Consider the following 21,767-nt stretch of genomic DNA (forward strand, 5'->3'; position numbering starts at 1 on the left):
TATTTGCATATGTGCAAAGGACTGTAAACTGTTAACTGGGCATCTTTTAAGACACACTGACCCACAAGAGTAAATCCACTGTGAACATTATCATCTTCCATTATCTTTGAATATGCTAAACAGTAAACAATCAAATCAGTGGAAGGAAGCAGAGTAACAGTCTATCTTCCCAATTAAGTTCTTTCACGTGTTCACATTTCAAACTTGTGCTGAGTGCAAAGAAAAGGCTACCTTGAAATGTAAAATATTTTGCCACAGGGAACTCACAAAATTAGTAATTCACACACCAAGACTCAAGAGTTTCCTGAGAATTTTTATTTGCTCCTGGTGAAAGAGTTCTATTCCCATTACACGGCTGCCCCCATCTTACTCACATGAAGGATGTTTCGCACGTTGACTGCTGTTAGGTTGTGCTGCTTGGCGCCGTCCTCTAAGGTGCGGTCCAGCATGTCATCCAGCTTCAGGTCACAAGCCAAAGTCCCTTCTTCTTGACCCTTTCCATCTCTTTTCCTCTTGGTACCCTTTTTCTTTTTTCGCCTTTTGTCATTTTCTTCACTGTCTTGCTCTTCTGCAAATAAACCAAGAACATCACAAGAATCACCAAAGCAACTGCTCCCGGAACTTAACCCAAAAAGCCAACAGTAAAAGAAAAACACAGCTGTCTGGCCCTGGAAATCAAAGAAGACTAAGATACAACAGCGGTGGTAAAGGCAGATGTGGTAGTACTGTTGTAGTAATAACACCTAACATTCACTGAATATTCGTTTTATGTCAGGCATTCTTCTACACACTTTATACATATTAATTCACTTACTCCTCATAACAACCCTATGAGGTAGGGACTATTACTTTTCCCACTGTACAGAGGAAGAAACTGAGGCAGAAAGATTAAGAAACTTTCCCAAGAGCTAATAATGACAAAGCCACGTTTTAAAGCCGAGCACTCTAGCTCTAGAACTCCGTCTTCATTAATACTCTATACTACCCAGATAATACACCAGAAACCCAGGTTTATGTCCCAGATCTATAACTTAACTGGGTTGCCTTGGCAATAGTCTTATTTTTTTCTTTTGTAAAATACAGATATCTTCCCATCAGGGACGCCACGCACATTAAGTGAAATAATATATATCAAAGTGCTTTATAACCAATGAAATACTATACAAATGTAATTTATCATTATTATTATTATACTGAGTCTAGAAAGGAAAAAACAAGGAGCAAATCAATAAAAAAAATCCACTCTGATTAAAAAAGGGGAAAGGGGATGAAGTACCTCTATTCTACAAGAAAGGAGCACATATAGAACCAGATAAAAGGAAAAGCTTCTTGATTATTAGAATCTGGTAAGTCTTGAAGTAGATGATCACGCAACACCAAAATGAGGTTCTTATCTCTCTGATACTTTTTGGTCTGCTACCCTCTGAAAACAAGGGATTAGAGAAGATTAACATCAGGACGACCTTTTTGGTTTAAAAAGATTTTATGACCTTCAAGCTGCACCCGGGTTATGGTTACTCAATGAAAAATTATTAGTAATTTCAAACAACTGCTTTTGCACTTGTGAATATATATCAAGAATTTGATAAATGTTTGTAACTTTCAATCCAATCTTCTTCTTAAGGAAATAATTACACATGTAAAGACTAATCAAGTTATTCATTTCAACATTAGTTATTTTAGCAAAAACATAGAAAACACCTAAATGTTGACTGAAGAAAAACACACAACCTAAAAGTTGCAAGTTATGTTTTATTCAGGGACCTTACTGAGGACTACAGCCTGGGAGACAGCCTCTCAGATAGCTCTGAGGGACTGCTCCAAAGAGGTTAGGGAGAAGCCAGGATATACAGAAGTTTTCGCTGGGGAAAAAAAAAAACACATGTAATTGAACATCAAAAGATTACTGCTAATCGCAAAAAAAGACATCTCAAATTAATGATTTTAGTGCTCTTCTATGTAAAGGAAGATGCAAGAGTCTTGGCTCATTGAAGTTATTCCTTAGCTATGCATCTTAACTATCTAGGGCCAGTATTCTGTTTTTCTCCAACCTGAATTCCCCTCAGGGTGCACCCTTTGGGGTTGGGGTGGGGTGGGGGTATGGCTGCAGTGGCTGATGCCTTGACTGCAGGCAACATTCATTGTTTACTGAAAAGGTAGGCAACACTTTTTGTGTGCACAGCCAATATGAAAAAAATGATTAAGTGAACACTGGTACACCATACACTGGACTGTAACTGACCCATTAAAAATAGTCTTTTTAAGCAATTGATGGGGGGGACAAGTTAAAAAGGTCTACAAAGAGTTTTTAATGATATGGAAAAAATTTTGATAATGATTTTTTTTTTAAAGAAGATGTTGCGGGTAGGAGTTTATTAATTTATTTATTTTTGCTGTGTTGGGTCTTCGTTTCTGTGCGAGGGCTTTCTCTAGTTGTGGCAAGTGGGGGCCACTCTTCATTGCGGGTGCGCGGGCCTTCTCACTATCGCGGCCTCTCTTGTCGCGGAGCACAGGCTCCAGACGCGCAGGCTCAGTAGTTGTGGCTCACGGGCCTAGTTGCTCCGCGGCATGTGGGATCCTCCCAGACCAGGGCTCGAACCCGTGTCCCCTGCATTAGCAGGCAGATTCTCAACCACTGCACCACCAGGGAAGCCCAATAATGATTTTTAAGTTAAAAAAAAAAAAAAAAAAAGTAGAATTCAAACATACACATCTTACATTTGTATAACCTAAACAAAAAATAGGCTACCTTGAGGTACATCCCAACAAAGTGATAGATGCAAAAGAAATATAAAACTCTAGAATGCATCAGAAAAGTGACAAAACTCTTTACTGATGGTCATTTGAGAAAGCAGCAAAAGGGGAATTACATAGCATAATACACAACAAAACTGCCTAAAAACCTTTGTACACATATCTTTTCCCAAAGTCTCTCTTCTCACCTCATTTACCCCTTTTCTCCATAAACTCCAAAACTCTTCTCTGTCTTCACCACTCTTGAATCTCCTCTTTCTGCTCATCCCTTCCCTCTTGCATCCTTTCTCATGTAGACCAATCTAGCCAGTTCTTGGTTTCTGCCATCCACCTTTCCCTCCTCATCTTACCAGTATTTAAACAATGACCTGGTAGTTGCAGAGCAAGAAAAGGATTTCTGACACCGGAAGAAGTTTTGATTCGGCTTCATATTCATATCCTATCATGTTGTTGGTAACACTGTCAATTGAAAAACTGACCCAGGGAAAAAAGTATGAAAGACACAAGTTAAAACTATTAATGTTATACCAGAAATAATAAAGTGTGTTATTAACTAAAAATTAACCTAAATAAATAAAATCTTCCTTACGAAATTTAGATCTACAAAATGTAACAAAAATTCTTAGAAGTGAAGACCAAAAAAAGGAAATTTACAATGGAAGCAGCTAAAATTAATAAAATTTTATACAGATAGTTGATGAGGAATCAAATTGGCCTTTAAAACAGTGCTTCTCAAACTCTCTGTGGCGAAAAACTAGTCTTGTTTTTGACCAATCCCCTGTGGACTCATACTTTTATAAAGTAAGAATATAGCCATAATGTCAAATGTTACAACATTTCTCAAGTCTTATTCTCAGTTTCCATGAATTATTTTGTTTCAAACCAGTAACAAACAGTTCTCAAACTAGCACTGGTTTTCAGACCACACTTTGAGTAACACTGCTTTAAAATATACACTGAAAAACATTCAACCCCAATAAAAATACAAAGACAAACATAAAAAATAATTTTAAAGAATTGTGAAGAAAACTTATCACAAAATTAAAATGGAAATAACAAAATTCGCTGCAGAAAATACTTTTCAATGGAAAAAGCATTGGAGTTACCATAATTCCCATTCAGAATGGCTATCTTACAAACACAGAATCAAAGTAATCACTGTGGGGTTACACGATCTCATCTAATTACATCCCCCTAAATCACAACACACTTGTTTCTCCTCTGATTTCTGATTTTAAGGCTGAGTTTAATAGGGAATGTGGGTCTATAAGGAAAATTGAACACATTCTAATACATTGCACAGACAATCCAAGAAAGAACAGACAATTCAGTTACATCTTACTCTGTTTTAGAACTAATCTGTTATCTTACTTTTAAAATATTGGGATACCACTGACCCTAAGAATTCTAAAGAACTGAAATTTAAAAATTAAAAAAAGGAAAACAACAACAACAAAAAAGCACTTCCCTGCTGGTCCAGCGGTTAAGATTCTGTGCTTCCACTGCAGGGGGCACAGGTTTGATCCCTGGTCAGGGAACTAAGATCCCACATGCCGCAGTGGCCAACCAAAAATAAATAAATAAATAAAATTTTAAAATTTTAAAAAGGAAGCCACTCTATAAAAATCAGACTAGAATAAAGAAGAATATCTAAATTTTCCTTCTATGAGAAAGGTGGGATGTGGCTAAAAACAAGGTATTTGCTGAGAAGCACATTTAATGATGTAAGCAGTAAGTTAAAAGTAAATTTGCATTGTAAATGTACTGCAAAATGGATGATGTCAATAAAAACATGGGTGGGTTCTGTAATATCTAAATCACCCAAGTCGCTTTGTTGTATGAAAATAGCTGCTTGGGGCCTCCCTGGCGGCGCAGTGGTTGAGAGTCTGCCTGCCGATGCAGGGGACACGGGTTCGTGCCCCGGTCCAGGAAGATCCCACATGCCGCAGAGCGGCTCGGCCCGTGAGCCATGGCCGCTGAGCCTGCGCGTCTGGAGCCTGTGCTCTGCAACGGGAGAGGCCACAACAGTGAGAAGCCCATGTACTGCAAAAAAAAAAAAAAAAAAAAAAGAAAGAAAGAAAATAGCTGCTTAACAGCCCTGTCAAAAACACACCCACGACTTCTGGTTCTGGGTATTGTATTTTTTTATCAGGTGAAACCTTCCTGCCAAAAACAACTGTGAAACTATATAAAACTATAAAATTACATAAAAGCAGAATAAAATAAATACAACAGTCTGAAGGCACTGGAGAACAACCCCTACAGAAATGATTAAGGAGTTGTGATCCTTCAGAGAAGGGAAGCACATAAGGAGAATACAAGCTGAAAGCAGTATTCTTGCTTTACTAAGAAGCTAGAGATTTAGAGCTGCTGAAGCAGTTGAGATTGAGGGATAAAATTCTGCAGAGGAAACCAAGGAAAAATGAGCCCAAAATGTCTCTGTTCAAACTCCTCTTAAAACTATGATTGAATCATGGGGGAATTCCCAGGCGGTCCAGTGGTTAGGACTCTGCGCTTCCACTGCAGGGGGCATGGGTTCAATCCCTGGTCGGGGAACTAAGATCACACTCCACAAGTGTTGGGAAGACAGGTTGTGGTTGAAGTCTTGCAAAAGAGGAAAAGGCTTCATAAACATTATAGCTTTTTTAGAAGTGTTGAAACCCCAGAAGAGCCACCCACTAGGAATATAGGCCACAATCTAGAAAGTTGAAACAAAGTAGACTTAATATAGCATAAAACCAACCCTTGGCAGAATTTAAGTGACCCTCCAAAATTATCTGCCTGCCTGAAGAAAACATAACCCTCTTTACAGGACGGTAATAATACCAATGCCTCTAGAATTTTTCATCCACAATGTCCAGCATCCAATCAAAAACTATAGGGCTTCCCTGGTGGCACAGTGGTTGAGAGTCCGCCTGCCAATGCAGGGGACACGGGTTCGTGCCCCGGTCTGGGAAGATCCCACATGCCGCAGAGTGGCTGGGCCCGTGAGCCATGGCTGCTGAGCCTGCACGTCCAGAGCCTGTGCTCCGCAACGGGAGAGGCCACAACAGTGAGAGGCCTGTGTATCGTGAAAAAAAAAAAAAAAAAAAAATTATAGCAAGAACCAAGATGCCAAAACACTAGGGGATGGGGAAGGATGACAGTAAAAAAAAAAAAAAAAAAGACCTATGGGTGAATCAGATATTAGAAAAAGGATTTTTAAATAATTATGATTAACACATTCAAGAAAATAAAGGAAAAGATGGAGAATTTTACATAGAATCCATAGTGCTAAACTGGCATGAATAATTTAATAGATAAGACACGGCAAAACAGAGAATTAGTGAACTAGACTACAAAACAGCAGAAACTGATGCATGGAGAAAAAAGAACAGAATATAAAGAAAAAAGATACACATGGGACATGGTGAAAAGACCTAACACACATGTAACTGGAATACCAGAAGAAATACCAGAAGAAAAGAAGGAGACAAGGACAGAAATGATATCTAATATTTTTATATTGACAAGGATTTTTTTAACTGATAAAATATCAAATCTCATATTCAAGCGGCTCTACAAGCCCTAAGCAGATAAAAACAGAAAACCCAAGTACACACATAATAGTCAAAATGCTGAAAACCAGAACAGAGAAAATCTTAGAAGCAGAAGAAAAAAAGACAAATTATCAAAGTAACAACAAAACTGACAGCTGAATTTGCAACAGAAACAATGGAAACCAGAATATAACAGAATGCATCTTAAAGTTCTGCAGGGAAAAGAAAAACCTAAAATTCTATACACAGTGAAAATAATTTTTAAAAATGAAGGCAAAACTAAGATTTTTTTCCAGACAAACAAAATCTGAGATAATTCATTGACAGGAGACCAGGTCTGCAAGAAATACTAAAGGAAATTCTTCAAGATGGAAAAAAAATGACCCAAGATGAAGGCAAAATAAAGAACTTCAGGATGAATCAAGACATAAGAAAGGTTAACTATGTGATAAATATAAATCAATACTGACTCGTTAAGACAGTAACAATAACAATAATGTCTTGTAGGGTTTAAAACAAATGAAGTAAAATACAATAACAATAACACAAAAGGCAGGAGTAGATATATAAAGTAAAACTTGTAAAGTTCTTACATGGTTTGGGAAGTGGTAAAAGTACTAATTTAAGTTAGATTATAGCAATTTCAAAGACTGCATATTAATCTATAGGGTAACATGTAAAAGAAAAATAAAAGAAATCAAAACTAAAAAGCTAATAGAGAAGAAAAGTAAAAGCATTTGATTAATCCAAAAGAAGGAAAGGAGAAATAAAGGAACAAAACAGAAATAGGGAAATAGAAAATTATATCAGAAATTACATTAAATATAAATGAAGTGTACAATCTAATTAACAAAGATGTTCAGACAAGGTTTTTTGTTGTTGTTTTTTTAACTCTATGCTATTTATAGGAGATACATAAAGACACAAAAAAGGGGACTTCCCTGGTGGCAAAGTGGTTAAGAATCTGCCTGCCAATGCAGGGGACACAGGTTTGATCCCTGGTCCAGGAAGATCCCACATGCCGCGGAGCAACTAAGCCCATGTGCCACAACTACTAAAGCCCGCGCACCTAGAGTCTGTGCTTCACAGCAAGAGAAGCCACTGCAGTGAGAAGCCCGCACACTGCAACGAAGAGTAGCCCCCACTCTCTGCAACTAGAGAAAGCCTACATGCAGCAACGAAGACCCAACACAGCCAAAAATAAATAAATAAAATAAATAAATTTATATAAAAAAAGACACAAAAAAGGTTGAAAGCAAAACAATGTAAACACTTATACCATGTACACATTAATATCAAATACAAAGCATACTTTAAGGCAAGAAGATAAAGAAAGAGATAAAAAGGAACATTTCATGCTGAGTCAATTCAACAGAAAGACATAACAATTCTAAATTTCTGTGCACCTGATAATACAGCTTAAATATATAAAACAAAAGTTGAAAGGGGAGGGCTTCCCTGGTGGCGCAGTGGTTGAGAGTCCGCCTGCTGACGCAGGGGACACGGGTTCGTGCCCCAGTCCAGAAAGATCCCACATGCTGTGGAGCGGCTGGGCCCGTGAGCCATGGCCGCTGAGCCTGCGCGTCCAGAGGCTGTGCTCCGCAACGGGAGAGGCCACAACAGTGAGAGGCCCGCGTACCGCAAAAAAAAAAAAAAGAAGTCATAATGGATATTAAAAATATCTTAAGATGAATGAAAACAGAAGTATGACATATCAAAATTTTCAGAATGCAGCTACAGCAATGCTTAGAGGGCAAGTTTTAACTTTAAATGTATATATTAGAAAAAAAAGATTGAGACTCTTACTAGAAGCTAAAAAAGAACAAATCAAATCCAAGGTAGATTGTAGGAAGGAAATAATAAAGAACAGAAATCAATTAAATAGAAAAAAAAAAGTCAAGAAAGCCAAAAGTTGGTTCTTTAAAAAGATTAACTGATAAACCTCTAGCCAAACTTATCAACAAAAAAAAATAAGACACAAATAAAAAGAGGACCTCACTAAAATCAGAACTAAAAAGACAACCTCATTAAAAATCCTAGACAGGCCAAAATAAACATTACAAGCAACTTTATATCAACAAATTTGACAATTTAGAGAAAATGTACAAATTCCTTGAAAAACACAACTTACCAAAACTGACACAAAAAGAAACAGGAAATCTAAATAATCCTATAATTATTAAAGAATTTAATCCAAAACTTAAAAGGCTTTTGATAAAGAAAACTCCAGGCCTAGACAGTACCCTTGGTGAATGCTTACAAAACATTTAAGAAAGAAATAACACCAGTCTTAAATGAACTTTCCAGAGAACAGATAATGATGAAAAATTTCCCTATTCATTTTATAAGGTCAGTATAACGCTAACACCAACACATGAAAAAGACCTTATAAGAAAGGAAAATTAAAGCCAGTTATCTCCCATAAACAAAGACACAAAAACCTTAAACAATATATTAGAAAATCTAATACATCATGACCAAATAGGTTTACCCCATAAATGCTAGTTTGCCTTAACATTCAAAACCCACTCAATATATGTTATTAGGCATATGTACAGGAAAAGAGAGTTTTAAAATATGTAGAACTAGGGACTTCCCTGGCAGTCCAGTGGTTAAGGCTCCACACTTCCACTGCAGGGGGCGCAGGTTTGATCCCTGTTTGGGGAACTAAGATCCAGCACGCCAGGTGGCACAGCTAAAAAAATTTAAATAAATAAAACATAAAAACAATAAAACTAAATAAATAAAATATGTAGAGCTAAAACTGACAAAACTGAAAAGAAATATAGACAAATCCACAATTAAAGTTGGAGACTTCAATATGCCTTTCTCAGTAACTGACAGAATAGACCAAAAAAAAAAAGATTCTGTAAATATAAATAAAACCTGAACAATGCTGTCAACCAACTTGACCTGACATTTACAGAACAGTGTACCTTAAAACAACAGAATACATATGCTTCTCAAATACACATGGAAGAGCTACCAATAAAGATTATACTGGGGCCATAAAATAAACCTCAATAAATATAAAAGTACTGAAATCATACAAAGTATGATGTGAACTCAAAGGAATTAAATTAGAAATCAGTAACAAAATGATAGCTGGAAAGTCTCCAAATATTTGGAAGTGAAAAAACACACTTCTGGGCTTCCCTGGTGGCGCAGTGGTTGAGAGTCCGCCTGCTGATGCAGAGGACACGGGTTTGTGCCCTGGTCCAGGAGAATCCCACATGCCGTGGAGCGGCTGGGCCCATGGGCCATGGCCACTGAGCCTGCACGTCCTGAACCTGTGCTCCGCAACGGGAGAGGCAACAACAGTGAGAGGCCCGCGTACCACAAAAAAAAAAAAAAAAAAAAAAAAAAAACACACTTCTAAAAAGTTATAGTGGATTTTTGTTTTTGCTGTTATAAGCCATACGGTACTCTATAACTATAAAAATTACATTTAAAAAAACCACATTCTGAAACTGAACATAGAATAGGACTCCAATCCTGTACAGAAAACCTGAATGTGTGTGTCTCCCTAAAATTAACTTGACCATGTGTCCCCCCAAAATTCATACGTCGGAAGCCTTACCCCTGGTATGGCTGTATTTGGAGACGGGTCCTCTAAGCAAGTAATTAAGGTTAAATGAGTCCATAAGGGTGAATCCCTGATCCTATAGGATTAGTGTCCTTATAAGAAGAGATATCAGAAAGCTCACTCCCTCTCTCTCCACACACATGCACCAAGAAAAGGCCATGTGAGGTCACAGTGAGAAGGTGGGTGTCTACAAGTCAGGAGGAAAGCTCTCACAGAAACTAAATTTACCAGCACCTAATATTGGAATTCCCAGACTCCAGAACTGTGAGAAAATAAATTTCTGTTGTTTAAAAACATACACACACACACACACACACACACACACCTCTTTTCTTTTCTTTTTCTGGCCATACTGCTCGACAAGCAGAACTTCCCTGACCAGGGATTGAACCTGAACCCCTTACAGTGGAAGCGTGGAGTCTTAACCACTGGACCACCTGGGAAGCCCCACACACACTTCTAAATAACCCATAGGTCAAAGAAGATATCCCAAGAGAAATGAGAAAATATTGTCAACTGAAGTTGATGAAATGCAACATATCAAAATTTGTGGGGCATAGCTAGCACAGTGTTTAAAGGGAAATTGATACATTCTATAGTATTATTAGAAAATAAAGTCTCAAATCCATGACCTAAGCTCCCAATTTAAGAAACTAGAAAAAGACCAAATTAAACCCAGAGCAAAGAGACAGAAGAAAATAACAGACAACAGCAAAAACCAGTAAAATAGAAAACAGAAAAATAGAGAAATGAATGAAACCAAAAGCTTGTTCTTTGAAAAACCTCTAGCCAGAATGATTAAGAGAAAGACTAAATTACAAGTGTGAGGAATAAAAGAACAGACATCATTACAGAGCCCACAGACATTAAAAAGATGACAAAGGAATATTACGAAAAACTTTATGTCAGTAAATTCAACACCTTGGATAGAACAGACAACTACCTGAAAAGATACCAACTGTCAAAGCTCACTCAAGAACAAAGAGATAACTGAATAGCCCTTTATCTGTTAAAGAAATTGAATTCATAGTTAAAAACATCCTACAAAGAAAACTCCAGGCCCAGATGGCTTCACTGGTGCATTCAACAAAACATTTAAGGAAGAGATAAAACCAATTCACAAACTCTTCAAAAAAACAAACAAAAACAAAAAAACACAAAGAAGAGGAAGGAACACTTCCCAACTCATTGTATGAGGTCAGTATTACCCTAATACCAAAACCAAAGACATTACAAGAAAAGAAAACGACAGGGGCTTCCCTGGTGGCTCAGTGGTTAAGGATCTGCCTGCCAATGCAGGGGACACGAGTTTGATCCCTGGTCTGGGAAGATCCCACATGCCACTAAGCCCATGCACCACAACTACTGAGCCTGCGCTCTAGAGCCCATGAGCCACAACTACTCAAGCCCACGAGCAGCAACTACTGAAGCCTGCGTGCCACAACTACTGAAGTCCGCGCGCCTAGAGCCCGTGCTCCACAACAAGAGAAGCCCCTGCAATGAGAAGCCCACTCATCACAGCGAAGAGTAGCCCCTGCTCGCCTCAACTAGAGAAACCCTGCGTGCAGCAACGAAGACCCAACACAGTCAATAAATAAATAAATATATTTTAAAAAAACTACAATCACAGACACAAAAATCCTTGACAAAATATTAGCAAATCAAATCCAGCAATACAAAAAAAAAACCTATATTATGATCAAAAGGGTCGATTTATCACTGAAATGCAAAAATGCTTTGAAATTTGAAAATCAATCAATATAATTCACCGTATTTACAGACTAAAAGCAAAAACGAAAACAAAAGATAATCTCAATAGATGTAGAAAAAGCTTTTCACAAAATCCAACATCAGTTCATGATAAAAACTCTCCACAACTAGGAATAGTAGAGAACTTCCTCAATCTGAAAAACAATAGCTATAAACCAACAAATTCTGCTTAGTGGTGAAAAACTGAGTGTACTTCCCCTAAGAGATCAGGAACAAAGGAAAAGATGCTCACTCTCACTACTTCTCTTCAACACTGTACTGAATGTCCTAGCCAGTGCATAATAAGATGGGGGCTGATGGATGGAGAGGGGAAGAGAGAGGGAGAGGAAGGAAGAGAGAGGGAGAGGAAGGAAGAGAGAGGAAGGAATGGAAAGGAAGAAAGAAAAGACACACAAATTGGAAATGAAGGGAAAAAAACTCCTTATTTGCAGATGACTTAATTATCTATGTGAGAAATCCCTCGGTACTTCCCTGGCAGTCCAGCGGTTAAGACTCTGCACGCCCAATGCAGGGGGCACAGGTTCGATCCCTGGTCAGGGAACTAAGATCCCACATGCCACACAGCACGGCCTAAAAAAATGTGGGAAAAAAAAGAAATCCCTAAAGAATCTACAAAAAAGTACATAAAGCTAATAAGTGAATTTATAGCAAAGTCACAGGATATACCAATATACCAAAATCTGTATTTCTATAAATTAGCAATGAACTGAAAATTGAAAAGAAAAACTGACATTAGCATAAAAAATAAATGCTTAGGGCTTCCCTGGTGGCGCAGTGGTTGAGAATTTGCCTGCCAATGCAGGGGACACGGATTCAAGCCCTGGTCTGGGAAGATCCCACATGCTGCGGAGCAACTAGGCCCATGTGCCACAACTACTGAGCCTGCGCGTCTGGAGCCTGTGCTCCGCAACGAGAGGCCGCGACAGTGAGAGGCCCACGCACCGCGATGAAGAGTAGTCCCCGCTCACGGCAACTAGAGAAAGCCCACACACAGAAACGAAGAACCAACGCAGCCAAAGATAAATAAATATAAATAAATAAATTTTTTTGAAAAAAATAATAAATAAATAAATAAATAAATGCTTAGAACTTCCCTGGTGGCGCAGTGGTTAAGAATCCACCTGCCAATGCAGGGCACACGGGTTCGAGCCCTGGTGCAGAAAGATCCCACATGCCACAGAGCAACTAAGCCCATGTGCCACAACTACTGAGCCTGCACTCTAGAGCCCAGGAGCCACACTACTGAGCCCGCGCACCACAACTACTGAAGCCCTCACGTCTAGAGCCCGTACTCCACAACAAGAGAAGCCACTGCTATGAGAGGCCCGCACACTGCAATGAAGAGTAGCCCCCGCTAGCTGCAACGAGAGAAAGCCCACACGCAACAAAGACCCAACACAGCCAAAAATAAATAATAAATAAATAAATTTAAAATAAATAAATACTTAATACATGAAAAATTTATATACTAAAAACTACAAAATATTTCTGAAACTTCTGAAAACCTAAATAAATAGAAATATATCTTATTCATGGATTAGTAGACTCAGTATAGTTAAGATGGCAACCTTCTCGGGACTTCCCTAGCACTCCAATGGTTAAGACTCCACGCTCCCAATGCAGGGGGCAGGGGTTCGATTCCTGGTCAGGGAACTAAGATCCCACATGCCGCATGGCGCAGCCAAAACAAAAAAAAGACAGCAACTTTCCCAAACTGATCGACAGTTTCATTATCGATCAATATGCCAGCAAGTATTTTTGAAGAAAATGACAAGCCAATCCTAAAATTTACACGAAAATGCAAAGTACCTAGAATAGCCCAACGATCTTGTTTAAAAAAAAAAGTTGGAAGACACAGACTACCTGATTTCAAGACTGCGATATTGGTGAAAGGTTAAATACATAGACCAATGGAAAAGAAGAGAGTCCATGAATGACCCACACAAATAGTGACATAGATGCAAAGGTAATTTAATGGAGAAAGAAATCTTTTCAACAAATAGTGCTGAAATAACTGGACATCCATAGGTGAAAAAAGAATCTCAAATACACCTCCCACATTATACAATAATTAACTCAGATGCCAGAACTCAAAAGATCCTGCATGCCGCAACGAAAATCCCGCCTGAAACAACTAAGACCTGGCACAGCGAAATAAATAAATAAATAAATATTTTTAATTAACTCAAAATGGATCACATACACCTATATGTAATGTGTAAAACTACAACTTCTAGAAGAAAACAGGAAAAAAAAATTTGTGGCCTTGGATTAGGCAAGGGTTCCTTGATACGACAGGAAAGCATAATCCGTTAAAGTAAAACCTGGGACTTCCCTGGTGGTCCAGTGGTTAAGAGTCCGCCTCCGAATGCAAGGGACGCGGGTTCAATCCCTGGTTGGAGAACTAAGATCCCACATGCTGAGGGGCAACTAAGCCTGCACGCTCTAGAGCCTGTGCGCCACAACGAGAGAAGCCCACATGCCACAACAAAGATCCTGCATGTCGCAACTAAGACCCAATGCAGCCAAATAAATAAATAAAATTTCAAAAAACAAACAAAAAAAAACCTTGAAGTAGCTCCTCATGGCTAATGCTGACACAATTCAGGCAAAATAAATAATGATAACATGGCACTATAACTCAAATAATAAAACAAACAGCCATGAGTCCACACTCATATAAAAACTGAATAAATAAATGAGGGAGAAGAGACTGCTCTTCTTTACAGAAAAATTCCAATTAATAAATGTAAAAGGAACAACAGAAATAAAAAATCAGCATTATAATTGTTGCAGGTGATCTACCAATGGAGGCTAAAATTAGGGGAGAAACATCTGAAGAGAAAAAGGATATATGCAAAGTTTCAAAGTAGCTCATGCAAGATATGCAGTAATTACGAATGGAATATAGACAAACAACAGAATAATGAACAAACATTTCACCAAAACATATCTACAAATGGCCAATAAATACATGAAAACATGCTTTATATCAGTATTCATTAGGGAAATGCAAGTTAACACAAGGAAATACACCTAGTAGAACAGGCAGAATTAAAAAGTCTGTTAACGGCTGGCAAGGATGTGGATCAATTGTAAATCTCATATACATTCCTGCTGGGAATTGTAAAATGGTACAGCTACTCTGGAAAACAGTTTAGCAGTTTCGTATAAAGTTAAACATACGTTTACTGTAAGACCCAGCAATGCCACTCCTAGTTATTACCCCGAGAAAAATGAAAACGTACGTCTATCAAAGAACCAGGGACTTCCCTGGTGGTGCAGTGGTTAAGAATCTGCCTGCCAATGCAGGGGACACGGGTTCTACCCTGGTCCAGGAAGATCCCACATGCCGCGGGTCAACTAAACCTGTGCACCACAACTACTGAGCCCACGTGCCACAACTACTGAAGCCCACATGCCTACAGTCCATACTCCGCAACAAGAGAAGCCACTGCAATGAGAAGCCTGCACGCAGCAATGAAGACCCAATGCAGACAAAGACAAATGAATAAAATACAAATAAATTTATTTTTTAAAAAAAGAATTATATGTGGGGACTTCCCTGGTGGTCCAGTGGTTAACACTCCACACTCCCAACGCAGGGGGCACTGGTTCGATCCATGGTCAGGGAACTAAAATCCCATATGCCACATGGGGTAGCCCAAAAAAAGAAAAAAAAAAACTACACGTGAAGGTGTACAGCAGCTTTAGTCATAACAGGCAAAAACCAGAAAGAACCCAAATGTCCATCAGCTGGTGAACAGATAAACAAATTGTGGTATATCTATACAATGGAATACTACTCAGCAATGAAGAACAAACATGAATTAATCTCAAAAGCATTACACAAAGTGAAAGATACAGGATGCACACAATACTGTAAATCAACTATACTTCAATAAAAATTTTAAAAGATACCAGATGCAAAAGATTACATACATACTGTATAACACCTATATATAATATAGTAGAAAACACAAAACTGTAAGAATAAAATTGAGATCACTGGTTCCCAAAGGCTGAAAATGAAGGACTGCAAAGGGGAATGAGGGAACTTTTAGAGAGAGATGTTCCATATATTGATTGTAGTGGCAGTTACACAACTATATCCATTTTTCAAAACTCACTGAAAAAATTTTATTGTATGAAAAGTATCTCAATAAATCTGACATTAAAAAAGAATCAATGTAACTCTCCATATTAACAGAATAAAGGAGGGAATTCCCTGGCAGTCCAGTGATTAGGATTCTGCACTTCCACTGCAGGGGGCATGAGGTCGATCCCTGGTCAGGGAAATAAGATCCTGCATGCCACACAACATGGCCAAAAAACAAAAAAAAAAAACAGAATAAAGGAAAAAAAGACACAATAATCTTAATAGAGATTTTAAAAAAGCATTTGACCAAATTCAATATGTGATAAAACTCTCAGAAAACTAGGAAAAAATTTTCCATAATCTGATACAATATATCTATAAAAAGCCTACAACTATCATCACACATAATAAGGAATACTGAACACCTTCCCACAAGTTCAGAAATAAGACGTGGATGCCCACTATCACAACTTCTAACCTACATAGCAATGGAGGTCTGTTATTTGCGATGAGAAAAAGAAATCACAAGTGTTCACTTTAAAACCATTTGTTAAGCTAAATAAAGAAGTCTTTATTCACTTGTCTGTATGTGTTATATTTCACAGTAAAAATATAACGTTTCAGGCTTCCTTGGTGGCACAGTGGTTAAGAATCCACCTGCCAATTAAGGGGACACGGGGTCTACCCTGGTCCAGGAAGATCCCACATGCCACGGAGCAACTAAGCCCGTGCGCCGCAACTACTGAGCCTGCGCTCTACAGCCCGAGAGCCACAACTACTGAGCCCTCGTCCCACAACTACTGAAGCCCACGTGCCTAGAGCCCATGCTCCGCAACAAGAGAAGCCACCGCAATGAGAAGCCCACACACCACAACGAAGAGCAGCTCCGCTCAGTGCAACTAGAGAAAGCTCACGCACAGCAACGAAGACCCAACACAGCCCAAAATAAATAATAATTTTTAAAAAAGAAAAAAATATATAATGTTTCAAAAAAACTTTAAGGAGGCCTAATCCTATGACCTAGCAATTCCACACAACAAAAATTAGGCACATATGTTCACCAAAAGATCTACAGTAGAATGTTCACAGCAGCACCATTCAGAATAGCCTACAACTGGAAAGTATTCACTCATTAAGAGTTGAACTAATAAAGAAAATATAGAATATTCTAACAACAGAATGCTATATCGTAATGAAAATGAACAAGTACATGCAACAATGTGGACCAACTTCATAAACATAATGTTGAGTGGGAAAAGGCAATCAAAAAACATATGCATATTTCACATAAAGTACAAAACAGGTGAACTAATCTGTGCTGCTAGAAGTCAAGATAATGGTTACCCATGGGTGGGTGTCAGTAATAAATGAAAGGAAGGACTTCTGGGCACTGGTAATACTATTTCTTGATCTGGTTGCTGGTTACATGGGTGTATTCAATCTTTGAAAATTCAGTGAACTTGGATACCTTGGGATATGTGCAGTTTTCTGCATATTATACTTCAATAAAGAGGATTTTTTTTTAAAGAAAAGAAAAAGAAAGCCTACCCATTGGAATAAAGAGTCCACCATCCTCTATCTCTTCCTCAGCTTGGTGAGCTAGAGTCCTGAGTGGCTTTTCTTGAGGAGAGGCACAGACATCTGGCTGAGATGATTTCCTAGGCTGGGCTGCTGGTTTTGCAGAGTGACTGTCTGATGGTAATGAAGCCATCTCCCCTCCAGAATGCATTTGAGATTTTCCTGGAAGAATCACAAATATTGCTCCACACTTTGTCCATTCTCAATTATACTCTGTTGTAAAAATCAGCATCTTGTTATAAAGTCCTTTTTAGTTAGATAACTTCATTAATGATGCATTTACTATACAGGCATTCCTCTCTCTTAAAGACAGTATCCTAAGAAAAATATTGAAATCGAAGCTCAGGTCCAATTTACTCATCTGTAATGTCAGGGAATTGAACTAGGTAATCGCTAAGGTCTTTCTAGTTCTAACATGCATTTTTTTTCCCTATGAAAAAATCATATCCGTAATTATAGGGTGGGGGGACAGATATTCCTGGTAACCAAGGGACATTTTATATAGATGACCATTAACACCACATTTAATCAACTATAAATGATATAAGACTTCCCTGGTGGCTCAGTGCTTAAGAATCCACCTGCCAATGCAGGGGACGTGGGTTCGAGCCCTGGTCCAGGAAGATCCCACATGCCGCAGAGCAACTAGGCCCATGCACCACAACTAGTAAGCCTCCACTCTACAGCCTACGAGCTACAACTACTGAGCCGGCATGCCACAATTACTGAAGCCTGTGCACCTAGAGCCCGCGCTCTGCAACAAAGAGAAGCCACCGCAATGAGAAGCCCATGCACCGCAGCAAAGAGTAGGCCCCGCTCTCCGCAACTAGAAAAAAGCCCGCGTGCAGCAACGAAGACCCAATGCAGCCAAAAATAAATAAAATAAATAAAAACTTTTTAAAGATATACATTATAAAATGTCCTGAACTTTCTGACTCTGTAAGATCAATCTTACAAAGCATTAGAGTAAAAATCACCATAACATTATAAATACATGGTTATACAGTTCATTAGACAACTTTCTCCTTTCCTCACCTCAACTCTTTTTTGTTTGTTTGTTTGTTTGTTTGGCTGAGCCGCATGGGTTGTGGAATCTTAGTTCCCCAACCAAGGATGGAACTCAGGGCCCCAGCAGTGAGAGTGCTGAGTCCTAACCACTGGACCACCAGGGAATTCCCTCCTCACCTCAACTCTTAAAGAGTGTTTTCTTTCCATTTTTCATGAGGGGCATTAAAAAGACAAAGAGGGGCTTCCCTGGTGGCGCAGTGGTTGAGAATCCACCTGCAGATGCAGGGGACACGGGTTCGTGCCCTGGTCTGGGAAGATCCCACATTCCGCGGAGCGGCTGGGCCCGTGAGCCATGGCTGCTGAGCCTGCGTATCTGGAGCCTGTGCTCCGCAGCGGGAGAGGCCAGAACAGTGAGAGGCCCGCGTACCGCAAAAAAAAAAAAAAAAAAAAAAGACAAAGAAACATTCATGCAGTATCAAAAGCAAACATTAGAATCAAGCTGTCATAGGAACAAGAATACATACAGGCTTGTGTATACACAGAAGATCTATAGAATATACACAAGGCATTGTTAAATAGTGACTGCTTCTGAGAACTTAGATAACAAAGTGAAAGGGTGCCTAACTTTTCCCTGTGTACTTTCTGCATTTAGGAACTTTTTTTCCATGTTTGTGTGTTACATAGTTGAAAAAAATTGTTTTTCAAAAAGAGATCAAGTTATTTGTTACTGAGCCCCATTCAAAACAGATAATACTTTTTTAGACTTATCCCATCAACATTAGCAGTTTCAACTGGTATACACAAGATTTTTAATTGGAGGACACCCTGTCAACAAAGAAAAAAAGCCTTTATTTTCAACTAAAGTATGAATGAATCCTTAATTCTATTTACTCTCAATCTTACTTTCTTTACTTCAGGAGACCATGATTAACTCACAATGTCACAAAGGCTAAAAGCTGTGGTTTTAATAGGGACTGTACAACGAGTTGAATTCTAAATCCAACAAATCAAAAGTTCCTCTCAGGGGGCTTCCCTGGTGGCACAGTGGTTGAGAGTCTGCCTGCCAATGCAGGGGACACAGGTTCAAGCCCTGGTCTGGGAGGATCCCACATGCCACGGAGCAAGTGGGCCCGTGAGCCACAACTACTGAGCCCGCGTGTCTGGAGCCTGTGCTCCGCAATCAAGAGGCCGCAACAGTGAGAGGCCCACGCACCGCGATGAAGAGTGGCCCCCGCTCGCTGCAACTGGACAAAGCCCTCGCACAGAAACGAATACCCCACACAGTCAAAAATAAATAAATAAATTTATATTTAAAAAAAAAAGTTCCTCTCAGGCATATTTCTTATAAGAGGGAGGAACTTAAATCAATAGCACAGCAGAGCTTTCTCATTAATCAACAATCGTTATTAATTTTGAGAATTAATGTCTAACATTTAAAAACTGAACTGATGCAAATGATTTTTTTAAACAAACATACCAGAATCTTTACATCTAAGCAAAATACAGAAGTTCACTTTGGTAGGTAGAGCTTCCATTGATACTTTTTCCACCTCGAACAGTTGGAACTACTCCAAAACTATCCCTACAGTTTATCAGCTGCACCATACTCTACATAGAGAAAATATTCCTTTTCTCTGCAACCTTTTTTTTCCTGATCCCATCTCATTGCTTCTCAATTTAATTCCCCTCCTACAGAACCCCCTAGGATCCCACTCTTTCTCTTTTTCCTCTTATCAATCTGCTAGATGCCAAAGACCTTAGAAAGAGAAGTTAAGAAGGGTAAGGCAGGAACTTCCCTCTCTTAACCTCTCAGTGGTTAAGAATCTGCCTTCCGGGCTTCCCTGGTGGCGCAGTGGTTGAGAGTCCGCCTGCCGATGCAGGGGACACGGGTTCGTGCCCGGGTCCGGGAAGATCCACATGACAAGGAGCGGCTGGGCCCGTGAGCCATGGCCGCTGAGCCTGCGCGTCCGGAGCCTGTGCTACACTAAGGGAGAGGCCACAGCAGTGAGAGGCCCGCGTACCGCAAAAAAAAAAAAAAAAAAGAATCTGCCTTTCAATGCAGGGGGACGTGGGTTTGATCCCTGGTAGGGGAACTAAGATCCTACATGCCTCAGGGCAACTAAGCCCGTACGCTCTGGAGCCCACACACCGCAACGAAAGATCCCACATGCCTGCCGCAATGAAGATCCCGCGTGCCGCAACTAAGACCCAATGCAGCCAAATAAATAAAGAAATAAAGAAATAAAAAAGGGTAAGAGAGAGAAGTAAAAGCCTTATTCAGAGCACAGCTGTAACTTGTTTACTGCCAGTCTAACAACTTCAAATTGATAACATGAAAATAATTAGCTGAAAACTGTAAAAACCAACTAATTTTAAGCTGAAATCTGCCTAAGTTAATCATTTTTAGAAGGCAAAGAAAGGAAAAAAAGGCTTAAGTTTAAATCAGGGTCCATAAATCAGTTTTAAAAGAACAATTAAAATTCTATGAGAATAAACACCAATATAGAGAAAGGTTTAATCACTAGCACCTGCAATCTAGAAACATGATTTAACAGTGTATATCAATTATAACACAATGCTGATACTTCAAAATAACCTAGATGTTTTTTCTGGTTTTTCCCCCACATAATCATAATAAAAAAACCAAAATGTCACTTAAAAGAAAGCAAAACAATGAAAAGGATATGCACTAAATTATAACAGTAATTACTCTGAGCAGTAAGATTACGGGTGATTTTTATTTTCTTCTTTCAACTTTTCAATATTTTCCAAAACGCACATGTATGAATTTTCAATCTTCCTTCTTTCCTCCTTTCTGCTTTTTATGTGACATTTCTATTTGGCTGAAAAAAGTTACTTGGGGGGAAAAAAGGAGTCATAATGTACTTCTTTTACTGGTATTACTTGTATATACAGCTAATTGAAGTACAAGGTGGGAGAATCAACGGGGTAGTAGTATTACAGATAATCCTAAAAAATAAATGTTTATTTATCTACACTTGGATATTTGTAAACTGACCACTGAAAATATCTCTAGATTCCACTCAATAGGTGAGTGACTTTGAACCCCTACTTAATTTTACATTCCTTCTCTAGCACTTTAATCCTGCATTTTCCTCCATTTCCTCCTGTCTTCATATCACAAATACAACCTAGCCAAGGAAAAAGTTCTATAGTCTTGCCGCCCCCTCTAGCGATTTCCATTCTCCCATGGCACAAATTATTACTGGGGCTTTCATCCCTCCCTCTTCAATGCCATCATTTGATTTCCTTTTTCCAAAAGACTCTCCTAAATCTACTCTCAAAGATCATCAACCTTTAAATGTAATATTTTCTCAGGCATCATTATATCTCCTTTGTCACTAAATTTTAAATGATGTTTCTGTTCTTAAAACTCTCCTCCCTCCTTGACTTCCACTATTACTTCTCCAGT

The 21,767-nt window shown here is 38.8% G+C and overlaps 1 protein-coding gene across 4 annotated transcripts in view; it reads right to left on the reverse strand.

Moving 5' to 3' along the window:
- GON4L (gon-4 like) overlaps positions 1-21,767 on the reverse strand; it is an 89,157-nt gene that overhangs the window by 63,695 nt on the left and 3,695 nt on the right. For 3 of the 4 annotated variants that reach the window (XM_082615397.1, XM_082615395.1, XM_082615396.1), the window contains exons 3-4: positions 17,297-17,488; positions 375-568 (exon numbers count right to left, since the gene is read on the reverse strand). In XM_082615397.1, coding sequence (XP_082471523.1) covers positions 375-568; positions 17,297-17,488 — 386 coding nt within the window. The remainder of the gene's footprint in view (positions 1-374; positions 569-17,296; positions 17,489-21,767) is intronic. The other variant, XM_082615398.1, reaches the window with a different exon arrangement.

Source organism: Mesoplodon mirus (assembly GCF_964341445.2).
Source record: "Mesoplodon mirus genome assembly, chromosome: 3".
Lineage (NCBI taxonomy): Eukaryota > Metazoa > Chordata > Mammalia > Artiodactyla > Ziphiidae > Mesoplodon > Mesoplodon mirus.